Below are 19,521 nucleotides of genomic sequence, written 5' to 3' on the forward strand. Positions count from 1 at the left end.
TATGACCAGAACAGAAAATTGATGTTTTTTTGGTCAAATTTATACAATTATTCCCAAATAAAATACTATTGTGTATATTTTGTTAAGACAAAATTTTAGAGCTCAAGTTTGCTCAATTTGACTTAACAGAATTCAAGTTATGAATTTTGCAAGTTTCCATTTTTAGTTCCCTTTTCTGTATTTAATTATTTAGTGCAAACATTATTGCAGAAGCATGTTGAACTTTTTCTATAAATAGAAACTTCTCAAGTTCCTGAATGTATAGAAATTTGAATCACTCAAATTGGAGAATTTATGAATTAGTTATGGATTTATGAATCTATAAACAGAAACTGCTCAAGTCCCTTTCTCTCTCTCTGCTCTCTCTCTCTCGCTCGCTGACGGGTGGGCCCCACGACCCCGAGCGCTCTCCTTCTCTCTCTCTCTGCTCTCTTGCTCAATTCTTAGTTTGCCCACGCGGCGGTGACCACCAGCACGGGCACGCACAGTGGCGCCGTTTCCGCACGCGCGCGAGGCTGGCAAGGCGCGCATCCAGTACGCGGCGACGAGGAGGACGGCAGGCGGCGGAGGACGGCGGCGAGAAGACGACGGCGGCGGTCCCCTCTTCTTCTAAGCACGCGAGGAGGACGGCAGGCGGCGGCGGGCACCTACCGGAGACGAGGGCGGCGCGGAGAAGACGAGGGCGGCGGCACGGAGAAGACGAGGGCGGCGCCGCGGAGAAGACGAGGTCCTGGATGCGTTTGGTCCTTAGCGCGGAGAAGACGAGGGCCGCGGAGAATATATAGGGCAAGCCTTTAGTCGCGGTTGGTGTCCCCAACCGGGACTAAAGGGGTACCTTTAGTCGCGGTTGGTGTCACGAACCGCGACTAAAGGTTTTTTCGCGGCGTTTTCGTTCCCGCGCGGAAAGAGCCTTTAGTCGCGGTTCGTGTCACGAACCGCGACTAAAGGTCCTTTTTCAAATACTTTTCATTTTAGAATCTTAAAAATACAAATAATATATCAAAAAATTCAGAAAAATAAAACTAATTCATTTTAAAATCTTAAAAATAGAAATAATATATCAAAAAATTCAAAAAAATAAAACTAATTCATTTGAAAATCTTAAAAATACAAATAATATATCAAAAAATTCAGAAAAATAAAACTAATTCATTTGAAAATCTTAAAAATACAAATAATATATCAAAAAAATCAAAAAATAAAACTAATTCATTTGAAAATCTTAAAAATACAAATAATATATCAAAAAATTCAAAAAATAAAACTAATTCATTTGAAAATCTTAAAAATACAAATAATATATCAAAAAATTCAGAAAAATAAAACTAATTCATTTTAAAATCTTAAAAATACAAATAATATATCAAAAAATCCAGAAAAATAAAAATAATTCATTTTAAAATCTTAAAAATACAAATAATATATCAAAAAATCCAGAAAAATAAAACTAATTCATTTTAAACATTCAGACCGATTGTTTTGTTCTACATCCTCGATCCCTTGAAGGTTTGACAAAAGGTTTGATACATCATTCAGTTCATCGACCAAATACAAATCATCCGGATTCGCCATCATACGTCCTGCCGTGCATTTGGTATGCATATATGCACTCAGTAGCCACGGCAGGGCTGTATGATGGCGATACCGATTGTTTTTTTCTACATCCTCGATCCCTTGAAGGTTTGACAAAAGGTTTGATACATCATTCAGTTCATCGACCAAATACAAATCATCCGGATTCGCCATCGTACGTTTTAATTCACATGATCCATTCAACAAAGTTTGGTACAATAAATTATTACACATCAATTCTTCCCTTGTGTCCCTGCTTGCTTACGATTGTGCCGTATCCATGGAGCATCCTCATCATTTAACTTAATGCTTGGGTCAGTGTTCACTTTGAAGGGCAGAATTTCACCAAACATATTATAATCTTCTGACATGTCTGTCTTGTCCTCCACTCCCACGATGTTTCTTTTCCCTGAAAGAACAATGTGGCGCTTTGGATCATCGCATGATGTACTGATCGTTTTCTTATCTTTCCGTTTCCTCGATTTGCTACTCATGTCCTTCAAATAAAAAACCTGAGCGACATCTTTGGCAAGGACGAATGGTTCGTCAAGGTAACCAAGATTGTTGAAATCCACCATTGTCATTCCGTATTGCTCGTCCACCTTTACCCCACCTCCTGTTAGCTTGAACCATTTGCACCGGAACAAAGGGACCTTAAAGGAGGGTCCATAGTCAAGTTCCCATATCTCCTCTATGTAACCATAATATGTGACCTTTTGCCCATTCTCGGTTGCTGCATCAAAGCGGACACCACTGTTTTGGTTGGTGCTCTTTTTATCTTGGGCGATGGTGTAAAATGTATTCCCATTTATCTCGTACCCTTGGAAAGTCGTTATAGTCGAAGATGGTGTCTTGGCCAACATGTACAGCTGATCTCCAACATCATTGTCATTCATTAAATGTTTTCGCAACCAACTGCCGAAAGTCTCCATGTGGGCCTTTCTCATCCAGGATTCAGGCTTCCCCGGGTTGTCCGAGCGTAAAATATTCTTGTGTTGCTCGAAGTACGGAGCCACCAAGCTGGAATTTTGCAGAACTGTGTGGTGTGCTTCAGTCATAGAATGACCGTCCATACATATCGTTGATTTCCTTCCGATCGTGCCTTTTCCACTTAGTCTCCCCTCGTGCCGCGATTGAGGAATACCAATCGGCTTAAGGTCAGGAACATAGTCAATACAGAACTCAATTACCTCCTCATTTCCATAGCCCTTGACGATGCTTCCTTCTGGCCTAGCACGGTTACGAACATATTTCTTTAATACTCCCATGAACCTCTCAAAGGGGAACATATTGTGTAGAAATACAGGACCGAGAATGGAAATCTCTTCGACTAGGTGGAGCAGGAGGTGCGTCATAATATCGAAGAAGGATGGCGGGAACACCAACTCGAAACTGACAAGGCATTGGACCACATCGTTCTGTAACCGTGGTAGATCTTCTGGATTGATTACCTTCTGAGAGATTGCATTGAGGAATGCACATAGCTTCACAATGGCTACTCGAACATTTTCCGGTAGGAGCCCCCTCAAAGCAATCGGAAGCAATTGCGTCATAATCACGTGGCAGTCGTGAGACTTCAGGTTTTGGAACTTTTTGTCCGCCATGTTTATTATTCCCTTTATATTCGACGAGAAGCCAGACGGGACCTTCATACTGCTCAGGCATTCAAAAAAAATGACCTTCTCTTCTTTGGTAAGAGCGTAGCTGGCACGACCTTGAAACCATTCCGGATGCCGGTCATCTGGGTCTTTCAAAAGTTGCTGGTCCTGCCGTGCTTCCTTTGTATCATTTGTCTTCCCATACACGCTCAAGAAGCTTAGCAGGTTCACGCAAATATTCTTCGTAACATGCATCACGTCGATTGCAGAGCGGACATCTAGGACTTTCCAATATTGTAGCTCCCAAAATATAGATTTCTTCTTCCACATGGGTGCGTGCCCGTCAACTCCCCGCGGAACTGATTGTCCGCCAGGACCCTTTCCAAAGATGACTTTCAAATCCTTGACCATATCAAATATCTCAGCACCAGTACGTTCCGCAGGCTTTGGCCGGTGATCTGCCTTGCCGTTGAAATGCTTGCCTTTCTTTCTTACGTTATGATTTCGGGGAATAAATCGACGATGACCCAGGTACACGTTCTTCTTACAATTACCCAAACGTACACTTTCAGTCACATGTAAGCAGTGCGTGCATGCATTGTATCCCTTATTTGTCTGTCCCGAAAGGTTACTGAGAGCAGGCCAATCGTTGATGGTTACAAAAAGCAACGCTCGTAGGTCAAATTCCTCTTCTTTGTGCTCATCCCAGACACGTACACCAGGTCTGCCCCACAACTGTAAAAGTTCATCAACTAATGGCTTTAGGTACACATCGATGTCGTTGCCGGGTTGCTTTGGACCTTGGATGAGCACTGGCATCATAATGAACTTCCGCTTCATGCACAACCAAGGAGGAAGGTTGTAGATGCATAGAGTCACGGGCCAGGTGCTATGGCTGGAGCTCTGCTCGCCAAAAGGATTCATGCCATCAGTACTTAGACCAAATCTTATGTTCCTTGCGTCAGCTGCAAAATCTTTGAACTCTCTGTCGATCTTTCTCCATTGCGTTCCATCAGCGGGGTGTCTCAACTCCCCGTCGGACTTACGGTCCTCTTTGTGCCATCGCAACAACTTGGCATGCTCTTTGTTCCTGAACAGACGTTTCAACCGTGGTATTATAGGAGCATACCACATCACCTTGGCGGGAACCCTCTTCCTGGGTTTCTCGCCCTCAACATCGTCACCAGGGTCATCGCCTCTGATCTTATAACGCAATGCAGTGCATACAGGGCATTCATTCAAATTCTCGTATTCACCGCGGTAGAGGATGCAGTCGTTAATGCATGCATGTATCTTCAGAACCTCTAAACCTAGAGGGCAGACAACCTTCTTTGCTTCGTACGTACTGGCGGGCAACTCGTTATTCTTCGGAAACATATTCTTCAACATTTTCAGCAAATTTTCAAATGATGAGTCAGCTACACCTTCCCGTGCCTTCCATTTTAGCAAATCCAGTGTGCAGCCTAGCTTTTTCAGACTATTATCGCATCTTGGGTACAACGACTTTTTGTGATCCTCTAACATGCGATCCAAATTCTCCCTCTCCTTGTCAGTTTCGCAGTGTCTCCGTGCATCAGCAATGGTCCGACCAAGATCATCAGCGGGCTCATCATGTGCCTCTTCTTCACCTTCACCTAACCCTTCCCCACCTTCAGCATCATCCTCCATGAAAGTATCACCGAAATGATCATGATAGTTGTCATCGATATCATCCCCTTCTTCATCTTCTTCCATTCTAACCCATCTTTCTCCATGCTTGGTCCAACAATTATAGCTTCGCATGAAACCGTGCCGAAGCAGGTGCATGTGAACGTCTCTTGAGGAGGAGTAACCCTTCTGATTCTTACAGACAGCACATGGACAGATAATAAAACCTCGCTGCTTGTTCGCATTTGCCACTACGAGGAAATCTTTCAAACCCGTAGTGAACTCGCCGGAGAGTCGGGTACCGTACATCCATTGCCGATTCATCTGCATTATTATTATATAAAGTATATAATTAACCATCATGCATTTGTTAAACTAACTAGCTAGAAATAATACAAATTAAACAATGAACTACACACATGCATTTTTATCAATGACACATGAAAGGTTCAAGTTGCTAACCGCGATCGCGGAGGAAAAATAAATGAGAAAGCTCAAGTGTGGCTCGGACACTTCATATCATGTTTGTTTCATGCTCTCGGGCATTTCATCGAACACCTTGTGTGCATAGGAGGAACCAAAAGCAAACCCACCACCCCCCTTCTGAATATTGTGAATAGAAGTGGCACCAATTGTGGCTAAGTGAAGTGAGCTGAGTCCTATATAGGTACGGGCCTTTAGTCCCGGTTGGCCAGGCCAACCGGGACTAAAGCCCCTCCCGTTCGCCAGCTGTCGACCGAGCGCGCTGGGCCCAGATAGTTGGTCGCGGGTCTCCTCCCGAACCGCGACTAAAGACCCCTTTGGTCACGGTTCGATTATTTTGGGGACTAATGGGGGCGTATGGAAGCCTCTTTTTCTACTAGTGACCATAGCTCCCTGTGTAGGGTTCAGGTCATTTCCGCGGGATAATCTATTCCCAAGGACGGAATCAGCCTCCTGCATGTGTTGATCGGACTCGGCTGATGAGAAACCTGAGGTGGCGTCAAGGTTATGCAGGGCCGGGATCATGTCCATGCACCCAAGGCTGCTGTTATGGCTCGCTTCACTCCCAGGTGGCCGAACTGAAAGTGGCAGTGGCGCCGGAATACGACCTCCGAGGAAGACAAATTCTGGAGGTTCAGAAGATGCCCGCACCGTACGGACTCTGCTGGCCTCAGGTCTCTGTCCGGCCAGATGCACACGCATGGCTAATACGCGATCAGAGAGATCCACTTCCACGTTTTGTCCAGAGCTGTTGTGTTCACCAAAGCCATCACGAGCATCAACCCGTACTGGTAGCTCTCTTGTTTGCTGCTGCTGTTGGCTTCCCTTCCCTCTACGCCTCTCTCTCGGCTGTCCAAGGACCTCAGAAGGAGCATTACTAGCAAAGTTCAGCCCCCGTCTTGCTGCAGGCTGTGTTCCGGGCGCCACGAACGCTGATCTATTCTCAAACTTCCTGTACGGGGAGCACCGCAGCCCTTCATCATATGCTCGGGTCGGAACACCCAGTCTTTTCTTCTCGCATTGGTTGTCATCGTGGCCTATGAATCCACACCAGAAGCAGTAATGGGGCACCCTCTCGTACCGGAGTGGGTAGAATACTTGTTTCGCCGGGTCCTTGCCGATGGTGATCTTAGTCTGGAGCCGGCGGCCAAGCGGCAGGTCGACCCGGATACGCAAGAACTCGCGAACCCTGCTCCCATCCGCCTCCGCATCCACCTCCATGACGGTACCCAACAAGCCTCCCAGAAATTCGCCGTATGCAATAGTCTGTTTTCCCCATGGGACATTGTAAACACGGACCCAGATCGGAACCGAGTTGAGTTCAGCCTCAGAAGGCTGCTCTCCATCCTTGAACGGGCCGACGATGAGTGCGTTTCCCTTAAAGATCCAGGGTCCTCCTCGTGCCACAAAGTTGTAATCTCCCTCGGAGAAGAAGGTCACCGCATACCAATTGTTCTTAATCCTTGCAATATTTAGGCCTGTTCGCACCTTCCAGACCTCGCTGAAGTGTTCCGCATGTCGTCAACGTTTGGTCGCCCGATGCTAACGTATCGGCCAAGCAGTCTCCACCGCGGCGGCGCCGCCATTGGCTCCACCACCGGTTCCTCTTCCACCACAACATCGTCATCTAGGTGTACCTCGCCATCTATACTGACCTCCGGACCATCCAGTCCCACGCTTTCCCTCTCATCCCAGTTGCTAGCTAGTGTGATCAAACTCCTCCGCCGGCTCGATCTGGCCTCTGGTTACCTGCGCAGCCACCATCACATCACCACCGAGCGACTTCGGGTGGGTAGGATCCTGGTTTTGGCAATCGGTTGTCCAATTGATGCCGATATTACGTATTGGAACCTCGATTAGTGTGGGGTCGGGGGTCCAATACCCTATTCTGCATGGATTGATGGTCCGGAGCACGACCGTTCGCGGAACGGTTTCGTGCTTTATTCTCGATCTGCACTCGCCCACAGCTTACGGCGGGGGCTGCTTTAGATGACCTAGGCTCTATAGCCTTCCGTCGCATTTTTGGGGCCATTGAATAGGCGCAGTGGGAGGAATTACTTGAGTGCATCGCCTTGCACTCCCCCTCCCTCCAACCTGACGCCCTTTCATGGCACCTCGAGCCAAGTGGCATGTTCTCCAAGAAGTCCTTATATTGGGCCATTGTGGCCACTCCCGGTCCTACCGAACTCACGGTGATATGGGAGATTAAACTACCAATGAAGATTTGTATCTTCCTTTGGCAGTGGGTTTGTGGCCGCCTACCTTCGGGTACGGAGGTGCGCAAGCGTAACGGCCCTGAAGACGGGCTTTGCCCTATATGTGGTGTCCCGGAAGACTCCAACCATATTTTCTTCCATTGTCTGGCAGCTCAATTCCTTTGGAGCTGCTTCTCGGAAGTGGTTGGAGGAAATTGATGCCATGACAATCTCCCGGATATGTTCGGGGAGATCCTTAGTCTCCCCTATTCTAGGCGTGCCTCCCTTTGGGTTGCCATGGGCACCCTTGCGTGGACCCTTTGGAACAGCCGCAATAAATTAGTCATCGAACGCGTCATTCCTTGCCGTGTAACTGACACAATCTACAAAATGTGTGGCTTCTTACAGCTATGGAGACCGCTTAGCAAGCGGCGCGACCAAGATGCCATTGACGCAATCACCACTGGTCTTCGCTCCACTGCATCTGCGTTGGCGCCGCCACCCCCACCACCACCCCGGGAGCCAGATTAGCATCTAGATGTCTCTTCTTTGTTTGGGGCTTGTTATGTTGTACCCCCAGCCACACTTGTTAACTTTTCTTCCCTCTACCTTTTCTTGAACTTAAACCTGGATTGTTGTTGGATGCTTGGTGCCGTTGCTTTATAATATAAAGCGGGAGGAAACCCTTTTTCGTAAAATGCACCCTTGCTTTTATCGCCACCCGATATTGTTGAGACTGTTAAAACTCCAGCCATGTTTGCATATCTACCAGAAAACTAACAAATCATATGGCTTCATACTCCCTCCGTTCTTGAAAGAGTGTATATACTTCCAACTTTGTTGTAAAGTCAAACTTTTTTATGTTTGATTGTATTTATACAATAATAGACCAACATTTATGCCGTCAAATTAGTAGCATTAGATTCATTATGATAAAATATATTTTTTGTCATGTACCTGTTTGATTTCACAAGCATTGACATATTTTTGCACAAACTTGATCAAACTTTGAGATAGTTTGACCCTTCAACAAAGTTGGAAGTACACTCTTTCAAGGACGGAGGGAGTATGTACGAAGAGAGGATATTTCAAAAAAGCAAACCCATTTTTTGAACAGTCCATTTTTTCATGTATTTGTATTTTTTTGTATATCTCACATACAAGCGCGTATATTGATGAAATCTCGCACAACTATACTACACTTCTAGATGTGCATGTACAAAAAATTTCCGAATTTTTTGAGTAATAAACTTTTTTATTTAACTTGAAAAAATGGCTCATAGTGACCATGGTTCAGATGGACTTTTCAGGCTGTAGGGGCTCTTGTAGGATCAAAACAAAAAGAAGTAGATTGCTTAAGAGCATCTCCAACGGCTCACAAAAAAGACAGGAACCACCTATAGGGCTCCAATAACACTTTTCTGGTTATTGGGGATGCACGTTCTAACAGTCCCCAATAAATCTCCCCCAAAATTGATTTTTCTTTAAACTTGTACATAAACTGCATACACATTGGCCATTCTATCAACATAATAATTAAAATAATGATATTTTTAGATTCAAATAATCAAACATCATTTAAAATGCACAATGTATGAAATTAGATTCAAAATTCAAGTTCAAATTCAAATTTGAAACTGTATATGGTCCAATAGATTAGAGTAAACAAAACATATGCTTGAAATCTCAAATAATAGTCCAATTTATTGTCCATGGAGTGTCCACAAATGCTCAATTGTTCATGCCCTATGCGGTTTTCGATTTGTCAATGCACTTCAAGAAATCTCTGCAGTAATTCTTGAAGATGTTCTGCATCGCACAAGGGAGAGCAGAGGTTTGTTCACTGGCACGTGCTCCGGGCCGGGCTCCCCGGCCAGTCCGTTAATTGAATCGTGGGTGCCAACTGATCGATGGAGTTTGTTGCCTCCTTGGCACGTGATCCTAGTCACACATGCCCACACGGCCGGTGATTCAACGAGAAAATTCATTTTGCTCACACACAGACACACACACCAGCTGCTATCTCATTTATCCTCTTGCAATCCTTTCCATCATTTAATTGTCTGTATCCAAACAAGAATATGTAATGAAACAGACCAAGCAGTGGTTGGTTGTTCAATGTATAAGAAATTATATTAACTACCAAGCCTAATATCCAAACAATAATCACAGTGGTAAAGGTGGGTTGAATATCGGCAGATCAACGAGGTAGTTCTCCACTTTCGACTCAGGTATCAACTTCTTGTAGAAGACCGCCAAGACGCAAATCATGTTCACGTTGTCCATGTACATCGGTATTGAAGAGCACACGCAACGGCGGAGCTATGTTGAGGCCAGTGGGGTGGGGGGCGCTGCCCCCCCCCCCCCCCCCCCCCCATCCCCTGCTTTGGAGAAAACTTTGAAGAAATTTTTATTTGAAGGGCCTACATGGGGGGAAATTAACCTTTTGCATACAAGTACTCATCGCGGATATACATCTTCACCATCTTCTTTATGCCATCCACCAGAAAGCTGCACAACACAAAAGTGGAGATGCAAGCAAATATGCCGAATAATTTGTACACTAAAGTACCTTCAAATAATTTGGGAAAATTCATATATTGGTGAATCATATTCATTACCTAAACCAAAATACACACTTGCTTTTTATCGACACCTACTATTGTTGAGACCGTTAAAACAAACTGAAATTCCAGCCATGTTTCTATATCTCTCAGAAAACTACCAAAGCATATGGCTTCTTATGTACGAATAAAGGAGATGTGCAGTGAGGCCATATATACTGATTAAGTAAGCTCTTTTTGTTTTTAGTGCCAGGTTCCTTCATTCTTCAACTGGAGGGGGGGGGGGATTTGTAGCACGCGGGGGCAAAGATATGCAACCCCTTTTTTTCTTTTTGCTTTTGATTTCAATCTTTCTATTGAGTATCATTTGCATATTTGTGTTTCTGATGAGGAGGGCTTTCAAATGAGATTCATTTTGAAGACGTTTTTGATGAGTTTTTAAAACTTCGTTAAGTTTCAACTTTTGAAACCTGGTACGAGAGACCGACAAAATAAAAAAAATTAGAACTTGCGATCGACAAAATTGTAAGTTTTTTAAACTGTCAAGGGGGGTGGGGACTCCCCACCTGGATATATATGAAATAAAAGTTATTTAGGTGAGGCGAGAGGAGAAAAAATCCTGCCACAATCTGGCGTGGATTTTTTGGTTCATCTTTTTAAGACGTTGAGACCAGAGAGTGAGGTCCGAGATTATGGAGGGGGTTACATCATTGGGAGAGAGGTGCTCATAAATAAAACTCGCAGCATTACGAGCTCCAAAATTTTCCACAATATTAACAGAAGAACAAAAGGCCAGACTGATTTGGGCAGCTCTAGATGGCATGAGGAGTTCCACAACTCAGCCAATGGGGATGAGACCGGCAGCAGACCAAAAGCGTCCCAAATAGCGGATGGCGGTGGGCAGAGAAAGAACAGGTGGGCACGGTTTTCCGGAGCTGCGTGGCATCGTGGGCATGACCAAGAGTCAGAGGATGATCTTGCGGTGGAGATTGGCCCGAGTGTTTAGTTGGTCCAAATAGAACAGCCAACCGAACACCCGGACCCTGCTCGGAACTCTGGAGTCCCATATGTGCACAAGGTTGGGGGTCTGATAACTATGCACAAAACGTAAGTCTCAACAACTAAGTTCTAAAACTTGTTGTGTCCTCGTATGGGATCCAACGATTTTGCGGATCACGAGGAAATCAGGGGCCGACATAGTTGGGAAGATGTTGTGTCCTTGCATCTGCGTGCCCCTGCGAGTTTCTAGAGGAGGGGCAGGTTCATGGTATTGGATATTTTGGCTCAGAATTAGTGGGGCGGGGGTCTTCTGGAACTAATCCATGCCAATGTGATTGTGTAATGTCGGACTAGGCTATCGCCGGAGCTAAGCACATTATCCAAGGAGAGTGATTTATTTTGTAATGTTGGACCGGAGGGTCATGCGCCAAAAACCTTGTTCTTCTCCCTTACTTAAACGAGATGGCAAATCTTGTGCCTCCGTTTCACTAGAAATAAAAGACTCGAAACAAAATTAGTAAGGTTGTAGGGTAAAGCGGATTTTCAGCGCATGGGGGCATTGAAGCACGGTTTTTGAAACAACACAAAAAATATGCTTAAAAATTTCAGAAAAGCACTTTATACAAATATGTATGCATGTGCTCTAAGTACCTGTTAATTTTTGCTCAATAATACATTGTGTTATACACCTACAGAAAGAGACAAAACTCCAACCCAAAATCAACAAAAAAAAGAAGATTGTTCGTAACAGGCTCTAGTTCGGCTCCTGATGGTCGACGGAGGGGGTGGAAGCTAATATGGGCATGTGATATCCCTCCGACTGTTCATAACTTTGTATGGAGAGTGGCAGTCGATTCCCTACCTACCTGGCAAAATAAATACAAACGGGGTCTGGAAATTGATGGCAGGTGCCCGCTATGTGTGACTGAAGTGGAAGATAATTTTCATCCTTTTATACGATGCCCTCTTGCTCGAGAGCTGTGGTTCGCAATGGCGGAAGTATGGGCTCTGCCGGAAATAAATGATGTTGTTAACACGGGCAAAGAATGGTTACTGCATGCACTAGAACCCCTCCCAGACATTGAACGGTCAATGTTGCTTATGACCTTATGACGCTGTTGAGACGTTCGTAATGAAGTTGTTCATCATAAAATACCTCCTCCGGCGGAAGCATCTAAAAGATTCCTAGTTAGTTAACTGGACTCTCTCATCGGGCTCAAATCTGATTTATGCGATGATCCTGTTAAAGGAAAAACAATTGTCAAATATATGCAAGCAGAGAGGTCCAAACCACCTAACCTTGCTGCTAGGTGGAGTGTGCCTCCGGATGGTTGGGTAACATTGAATTCGGATGGATCCTTTGATGATGGAGCAGTTGGAGCGGGAATGATCTTGCGGAATGACAAAGGTGCAATCATTTTTTCTGCCTGCAGAGGTCTTTTCTCATGTCACGAAGCTTTGGAAGCGGAGCGCAGGAGGGACTCTCTTTTTCAATTCAAAGGAGTGAACTGCCTATTATAGTGGAGATAGACTCTATGGTGGGCGTGAAGCTGATTTAGTCACATTATGTGGATAGATCGATTTACTATGCTATTGTGAAAGAAATTAGGTATTTGATGAGCCTTCGTAGAACTTGTATTAATCTTGTGAATCGCACTCAAAATAAGGTTAGCGATAGTCTGGCTAGGTTTGCTAGGGTAGAAGGTAGGATTTTGATCTGGATTGGCTTAGGTCCCTCAGACTCCGTAGATTTAACTTGTGCTGATTGTAATCCCCTTCAGGGTAAGAAGGGGTAGAGAAAATGCCTCGAGCCGAGGTCCGAGTATTGTGAGTAATACTTCTTCCGTCCAAAGTTGAGTCACTTATTTTGGGACGAAGGGAGTATAAGTTTATACCCGCAAAAAAAAAACTTTGAGAGATGTCAAAGGCCGAATGGCCGTATGGCTTGGATCGGATCCAGTGGACGATGATGACCTTCCCTTGGAAAAAAAAACTTCGCCATCTTCTTCATTCCCGATCCTTCCTCCCAAAAGAAAATGGAAAAACAGGGGACGAACGCGAGCCTGCTTGCCGCGACCAAAAGCTGCCGGTTGCCGGCCGGCTTGCCGCAGCGCAGCTTGCGACGAGTCCACGTCCGGCGACAGGCTTCCCTCCTGCTCCACCGCGCCGGCGTGCTCCTCCCCTTCCTCTCTCTTCTCCTCTCCTTCCTTGGCCAACCGCCGTCGCTCCTGGACCAGACGCTCGCCAGCCGCCACCGCCTGGACTCCTCTGCTGACCCGTTCCCTGCGCATCGCTGCAACTACCCGCGGCTAATGTTAATGCGACAATCTGCGCGCCCTGCGGCGCACCCGTGGCCCGTTCGACGAAATTCCTCGCCGGGGCGCCTCGCGGCGGTGGCTGCTGGCTGCTGGCGCCGAGGATGCTGTTGCGGGTGTACGTGGGCATCCTGGCGCGCGGAGCCAGGCCCGACGCGTACACGTTCCTGCCATTGCTCAATGCGGCGGGGCGGCGCGCCGTGGAGCAGGCTGTCGGGGACGCCGTTCACGCTCACGTCGTGGCTAAGTCTGGGCTAGAGCTCAACGCCCACTTTCCAAAGCTCACTGCTCCTCACGGCGAGGAGGCTGTCCATATGTGTTGCAGAATGCTCCGGGTGGAGGCACAGTCATCGGTGCATAGTGAAACCAGGTCTGTTCTATTTCCTCCAGCCTGCAGCTTTCCCCTTGCTTAGTTCATATTCGAATTTCTAAGGAACTCAACACATCGGCCTACTTTGAATATAGAACATTTGACCATGCCTGTTCATAATTGCTCAGTAAATCTTGACACTTCCTATGAAACAGTCATCTGTTTATATGCTTTTATTATTACACCATGGTTTCACTGAACTTATTCACTCCTCTTTGTGCCCCCAGTTGCTAGATAAATACTCCTACATACTTCTATCCGTTTAGAAGGCGAAAGTGCAGGTTTAGATTGATTTTGGCAACTAGGAGCATCAGCCAGCACGTTCAAAACAATAGATTTGCTCACTGGCCTTGAGCTTTGACCCTTTAGCCACTTGTCATATAAACAGTACTGTACAAGACAACCTTGTTTTAGGTGATCCTTATCTCTTTTTGTATGGAGAGATCCTTGAAATTTCATGTTTGTCACACTGCTAGGTCAAACATAACTTTCTAAATTCATACTCCCTCCGTCCGAAAATACTTGTCATCAAAATGGATAAAAAGGGATGTATCTAGAACTAAAATACGTCTAGATACATCCCCTTTTATTCATTTTGATGGCAAGTATTTCCGGACGGAGGGAGTATGTGCTTTATGTGGGTTTCACTTCCTTATCTTTCTTTGGATTATTCACCTTGAATCATCGCTTGCTTTTAGTCTTAGTTTTGATAATGTGCATACATTTTATTTCATTTTTTCTCCTTTCTGAACTCTTATCAACTCTGATGAGTAAGTGGTAGCAAAATGAAAAGTAGAGCATGCCACTTGGAGAAGTAGACAGTGTAATCATTATGAAACTACTGAACTTCTGAATTGTTTTTAATAAATATGAGTGTGTGGATCAGTATGATGCAGAGGCCGGGGATATCCCCTTTCCCCAAAAAATATGAAACCTGCGCAACAGAATAGATAGTGATCCTGATACAAGCTACTGGTTATTTGTAAAAGAAATCCTTTATAACGATAAATATGCTATAGGCTCTTTTACTTTTTGTTTACACCAAAAAAGAGAGCTTATTACCATCTCTATCAACCACTGAACCACATGCATTCGTCTTGATTTCCATTTCTTGAATTAATAGCCTTATGTTGTCATACGAAGAACCTCCCTCATCGAAAGCCCTCCTTGCCTTAATGGCGCAGTCTTTTGCTCTCACCCTCATCTCTTCTGCAGCCGCGCCCTCATCCATCAGGGTGTTCACAGCTTTCTGCACCTCATCTCTTGTAACCATAACCTCCTGGTTTTCACTTCCCCACTGTGTAACTCCTTTCACTCCAACCTCCATCCCGATTTTCAGCACATCCACCAGCAGCTTCTCATTCAAAAACTGCTCCCCAAAGTGCGGCCATGTGATCATGGGCACACCTGCACAGATGCCCTCTATTGTTGAGTTCCACCCGCAGTGCGTCACGAATCCTCCAACGGCTTGGTGCTGCAGGATCATGAGCTGTGGCGCCCAACCCCTTATGACCATGCCTCTATTTTTGACACGCTCCTCGAACTCGTCTGCGAGCCATTCCTCGACTTCTGGAAGCTTAGCTCCTGCTTTGATCACCCAAATAAACGGTTTCCTGGAGGTTTCAAGTCCCAGTCCCAGCTCAACAAGCTGTTGAGGTGTAGTGCAAGCGAGGCTGCCAAAGCTGACAAAGACCACTGAGCCTGGCTTCATTGAATCAAGCCATTGCAAGCACTGTGCTTCATCCATTGACGCCTTGTTTCCTCTTGCGGCCATAGTGTTGTTGTCTCGGTGACAGAGGCACATTGGTCCGACCGCCCAGACCTTCTTCTTTGTCGTCTGCTCAAAGGATTCAATGTACAATGTCTCCAGCTCCTGGAAGCTGTTAATTACCTCACCATCACTTTTCAGCTCCTCTTCAAGGAACTTCTTACGGATTTGCTCCATACCAGGAATACAAAAATTTCCAGGGCATTTAGCCTTTGTCAGCTCTAGTGGCGTAGGGAACCCTGTGATTGTGATGAGCTCATTTTCGTCTTTGACATTTTGAAATACATTGTTGTGATAAGTGATGTACCTGCAAGATGGTTGTAGTTGTTTCAAATACGTATAAGAGCAGACTTCTTCGACAAACGTCAACCAGATATAGCTGCCCTAAAAACTTGCCCATGAAAACCTTTGCTGTCTGTGTTTCCTTATGGAGTGTAAATTACATATTTCATCACACAAACAAGTATTCCTTTCAGGTGTAGCCTTTTATATGTTCAATGCTTTCTTCTCTCTGGAGGCAATTTACAATAGTTCTCCGTCCACTGATGAAGTAAAGCACTTAATTGTAGCAGCAATAATATGCATAGTACAAAATTAATTACTCACAAGATTTGCCTCTTATTATGATTGTACCTGATGAGGGACGAGAAGCCACAAAAGCCACTAAAGGTCAGCCTCGGGATACCAAGCTCCCTTGCGATGTCACCAGTCCACCAGTGAACCAGGTCAGATATGATGCAGCTCGGAGGCGAGCGCTGCTGCTCACGGAGGTACGCCATGAGCGGCTCCTGCAGCGCGGCACAGGCCTTCATGAAGTTCAAGAACAAATTCTTTGATTGGATCATGTCGAGGTTCTCGCACCCGTCCGGTAGGCCGAACTCCGCTGCCGGGAAGTGGAGCTCCACGAGCTGAACCGCCAGGCCTGCCGCCTTCACGTCAGCGGCGAAGCCCTCCAACCTAGCGGCGTTGACCGCCGTGGTGATGAAGCTGACCTGCGCGCCATGCTCTGCCAGCAGGCGTGCCATGTCGGTCATGGGGATGGTATGGCCCTGAGCCATCATCGGTACCAGCACGAAGTGCGCCCTCTTGGAGCCCCTCTCCCCATAGCCGCTTCCTGCGAAGGTCATGGTTGATCGGCCGTGGCAGCAAAAGTGCTAGTGGAGTCTGTCAAGCTGGGAGGACTTGGAAGCGGTGCAATGGCAGCTGTAGTGTGTCTATAGCGCCTGGTCCTGGTGCTATATATCTTCCTAAGTTGAGTTGACGAGCTGACGTTGGAACGGGTGCAGCGTATCAACTTGGTCACCTCTTGCTAGTGACGCATGCTCTAACATCAGCCATGGACTCATGGAGTCGGCCATGTGGATGAATGAATCTTCTCAAGTTCTGAACCTCCAGGAAGGCGGCGTCCAGGGCTCCAGGCGGTCCGATGGGACATCGGATGGCGCAGATTAATCCCTGGCACCCGGATTCGATGCACTGAATTTGGCTGCCCGGATGATGTTCAACTCTGATGCTGACTTGCCGTATATGCGTGGTGCTACTCAACTCTCAAGCCTGTGGCCTGTGGAAGGCAGAGCCAGCTGGCTCTGCCAATAATATGACAGGAGTGCATTATTTTCCATGTGGAGATTCAGTGTACTGTGACAGCGTGTGGAATTTTCTTGCCTGTTTTTCGACCATATTAGTCTAGTCAAAGATTACTCTGTATGGTCTGTATCCTCATAGGCGGTCCCTCATAGGCCTTTGGAAGTGAGAAGCTTCTGCAGAGAAAAGCACTCCATCGATTTGGGAAATACGAGTCCATTTTTGGAGCGACGCTGGTGGAGGCAGTGCATCCTATTTCAACACTGATATGGACTTACTGCCGCAAAGAGGTACGACGGCAACGCCTCCTCCTTTTCCGTTTTGTAGAACTCCTGTAACTAGATAACATCCCGCGCGTTGCTGCGGGAAATTTTTAGCACGCATGGGTTTAACTTAAATTCGAGAAACTCATGCGGTTTACTTGTTCAATAGTAGTAATAATAACCCAAAAAGAAATAGTAGAAATAAATTTAACTATAAAAAATGGAAATAAACCAATCAACAATGGTGAAATCTGACAAAAAGAAATTCAGATAGGCAAGAATTTTACACATTGGTCTAAACTTTTAATGTACTCTGTTTAGAGTATAGGAATTGGGATTGTAGATAGATTGGTCTGATATGTGTCTCTTAGCAAGGATCCATTGGATTCGTATGTAGGGTAATTAGCAAGGAAGTGATCGCTGCGCAAAAAAAAAGCAAGGAAGTAATCATGCTTGCCTGCATGCATACGTGCGCACGCCAGTCAGTACCAGCGACGGCATGCACACAGCCGTAACAGCAGCAACATGCACACACCCGCGGCGCTCTCGCTGGTGAGGCAGCCGAAGGACGTCACGTCGCGGGGGCGGGGGCAGATGAGATGACAGGTGAGGGGCCCGGAAGTGCACACGCTGGTGAGGCTCCGGAGGACGTCGTACTGGAGATCCTGGCACACCTGCACGGCGTCGCTGACCTTTTCCGGTGCGCCGATGTGCGCACGGCGCCTCACTGCTCCTCCCTCGTCGGCTTGCTCGCGATGAGCCGTGCCACTGCAGGGAAGGTCTGCCGGTCTCGAGCTTCATCCCGGTGCGGCGGTGCCGCGGTCGGTCCTCAGCCTAGGACGTCCGCTGCTCGGCTCCTTAGTCCCGGACGTCGCTGGCCTCTTCGACGATTGCGTCGTACCGCATAATCAGAGGGGGATATGAAGGGGGATCGATGGAGAAGAAGAGGGGCCATGCAGGGGGATTAGTGGTTTCCGGACGAGACTTGCCTGCTCCCTTCCCATGCTCCCATCCGTGCTCCCGCATACGTGGCTTGATTTGATTGGAAGAAAATAAGGCACGGCCCCACCCCTGAAAATCGGGGGGGATGATTAGATTAGAAAAGAAAAAGGGAAAAGAACAGCCGTAGAATGAAGTGGGAGCACGGATGGGAGCATGGAGAGGGAGCAGGCAAGCCGGATCCGTGGTTTCCGTGGTTGAGATTGGAAACAACAGGAAAGAAATCTTATAGGAAGGGAAGAAATAATGGTTGCCTTTCTTGAATGGATGCTCTTCGGTTAGACGTGCGACACGCACTCACGCTATTGAAAGCCTCAAACTAAACGGCAGATACACCATTCAAGTAAACTGAACGATTTAAGAAAAAATTGTTGACATGGCCCATTCGGTGAATGCATGAGGTGGGCAAAGTTTGTCTGATGTGGCTCTTTGCTGACGTGGACATGGTGCATGTTAAGATAAATAGATAGTGGGGGTGAACTTTTTAAGTATATAGATTGAGTTAGTGGGTTGCTCCTCTTTAGTATTGATGATGTGGCATGATGATGATGTGGATAGCGTGCATGTTGAGAGAATAGGTAGAAGTGGGGAGCAACTTCTTAAGAATGTTAGATTTGGTTGATTACCTACCTCACTGGATTTTTTTACACCACACTAGGAAAAACGCGAAACTGTGGACACAAAAAAAGAGCACAAGACATGCATAATGTATGCTTTCATGTAGTATTTTTTTTGGGTTTAAATGGATACCTCATTTTTTGTAAGATGTTTGGACAAAAGTAAACTTCATGACTCGTTCTTCTGTTCCATAGGAATGGCTTCTTTTTCCAAAGCTTAATACCAACGTCCTTGCACTCGTCTTAACGGATCCAGTGGAAAAATTAAGGCCCTGCCAACGACAAACCGTTTAACAAATCGATAGGATTCCCTCAAAAAAAAAAACAAATCGATAGGAGTTCTGTCAACGAGCCGTGCCTTTGGAAATGAAAAAAAACGAGTTTTTTGTTTTTTCTTTCTTTCGTGAAAGGCACGGTTTTGCTTCCGCGAGAGATCCGGTTGTGCTTTCGCGAGGCGTGCCTTCGGAAACGAAAAAAAGACGAGTTTTCCTTTTTTTTCTTTCACGAGAGGCACGGTTGTGATTTTGCGAGAGGCATGGGCGTGCCT

General features: G+C 46.0%; 1 protein-coding gene across 1 annotated transcript; it reads right to left on the minus strand.

Moving 5' to 3' along the window:
* Positions 1–14,576: 14,576 nt before the first annotated feature.
* On the minus strand, positions 14,577–16,905 carry LOC109787164 (UDP-glycosyltransferase 1). Its single transcript, XM_020345717.4, has 2 exons — positions 16,145–16,905; positions 14,577–15,818 (listed from the first exon to the last, which is right to left on the minus strand). The coding sequence occupies exons 1-2, from the start codon at positions 16,636–16,638 to the stop codon at positions 14,780–14,782; spliced, it is 1,533 nt and encodes a 510-aa protein (XP_020201306.1). The 5' UTR covers positions 16,639–16,905; the 3' UTR covers positions 14,577–14,779.
* Between the last annotated feature and the right edge of the window lie 2,616 nt (positions 16,906–19,521).

The sequence above is a fragment of the Aegilops tauschii genome, chromosome 3 (genome assembly GCF_002575655.3).
Source record: "Aegilops tauschii subsp. strangulata cultivar AL8/78 chromosome 3, Aet v6.0, whole genome shotgun sequence".
NCBI classification, from domain to species: Eukaryota; Viridiplantae; Streptophyta; class Magnoliopsida; order Poales; family Poaceae; genus Aegilops; species Aegilops tauschii.

Bases quoted from the DNA above. Each gene is read 5' to 3' on its own strand.
- LOC109787164 (XM_020345717.4), bottom strand. From the start codon at position 16,638: ATGACCTTCGCAGGAAGCGGCTATGGGGAGAGGGGCTCCAAGAGGGCG. The intron at 15,819-16,144 runs GTACAATCATAA...ACCATCTTGCAG, and splicing joins GGCTTCTCGTCCCTCATCAG to GTACATCACTTATCACAACA.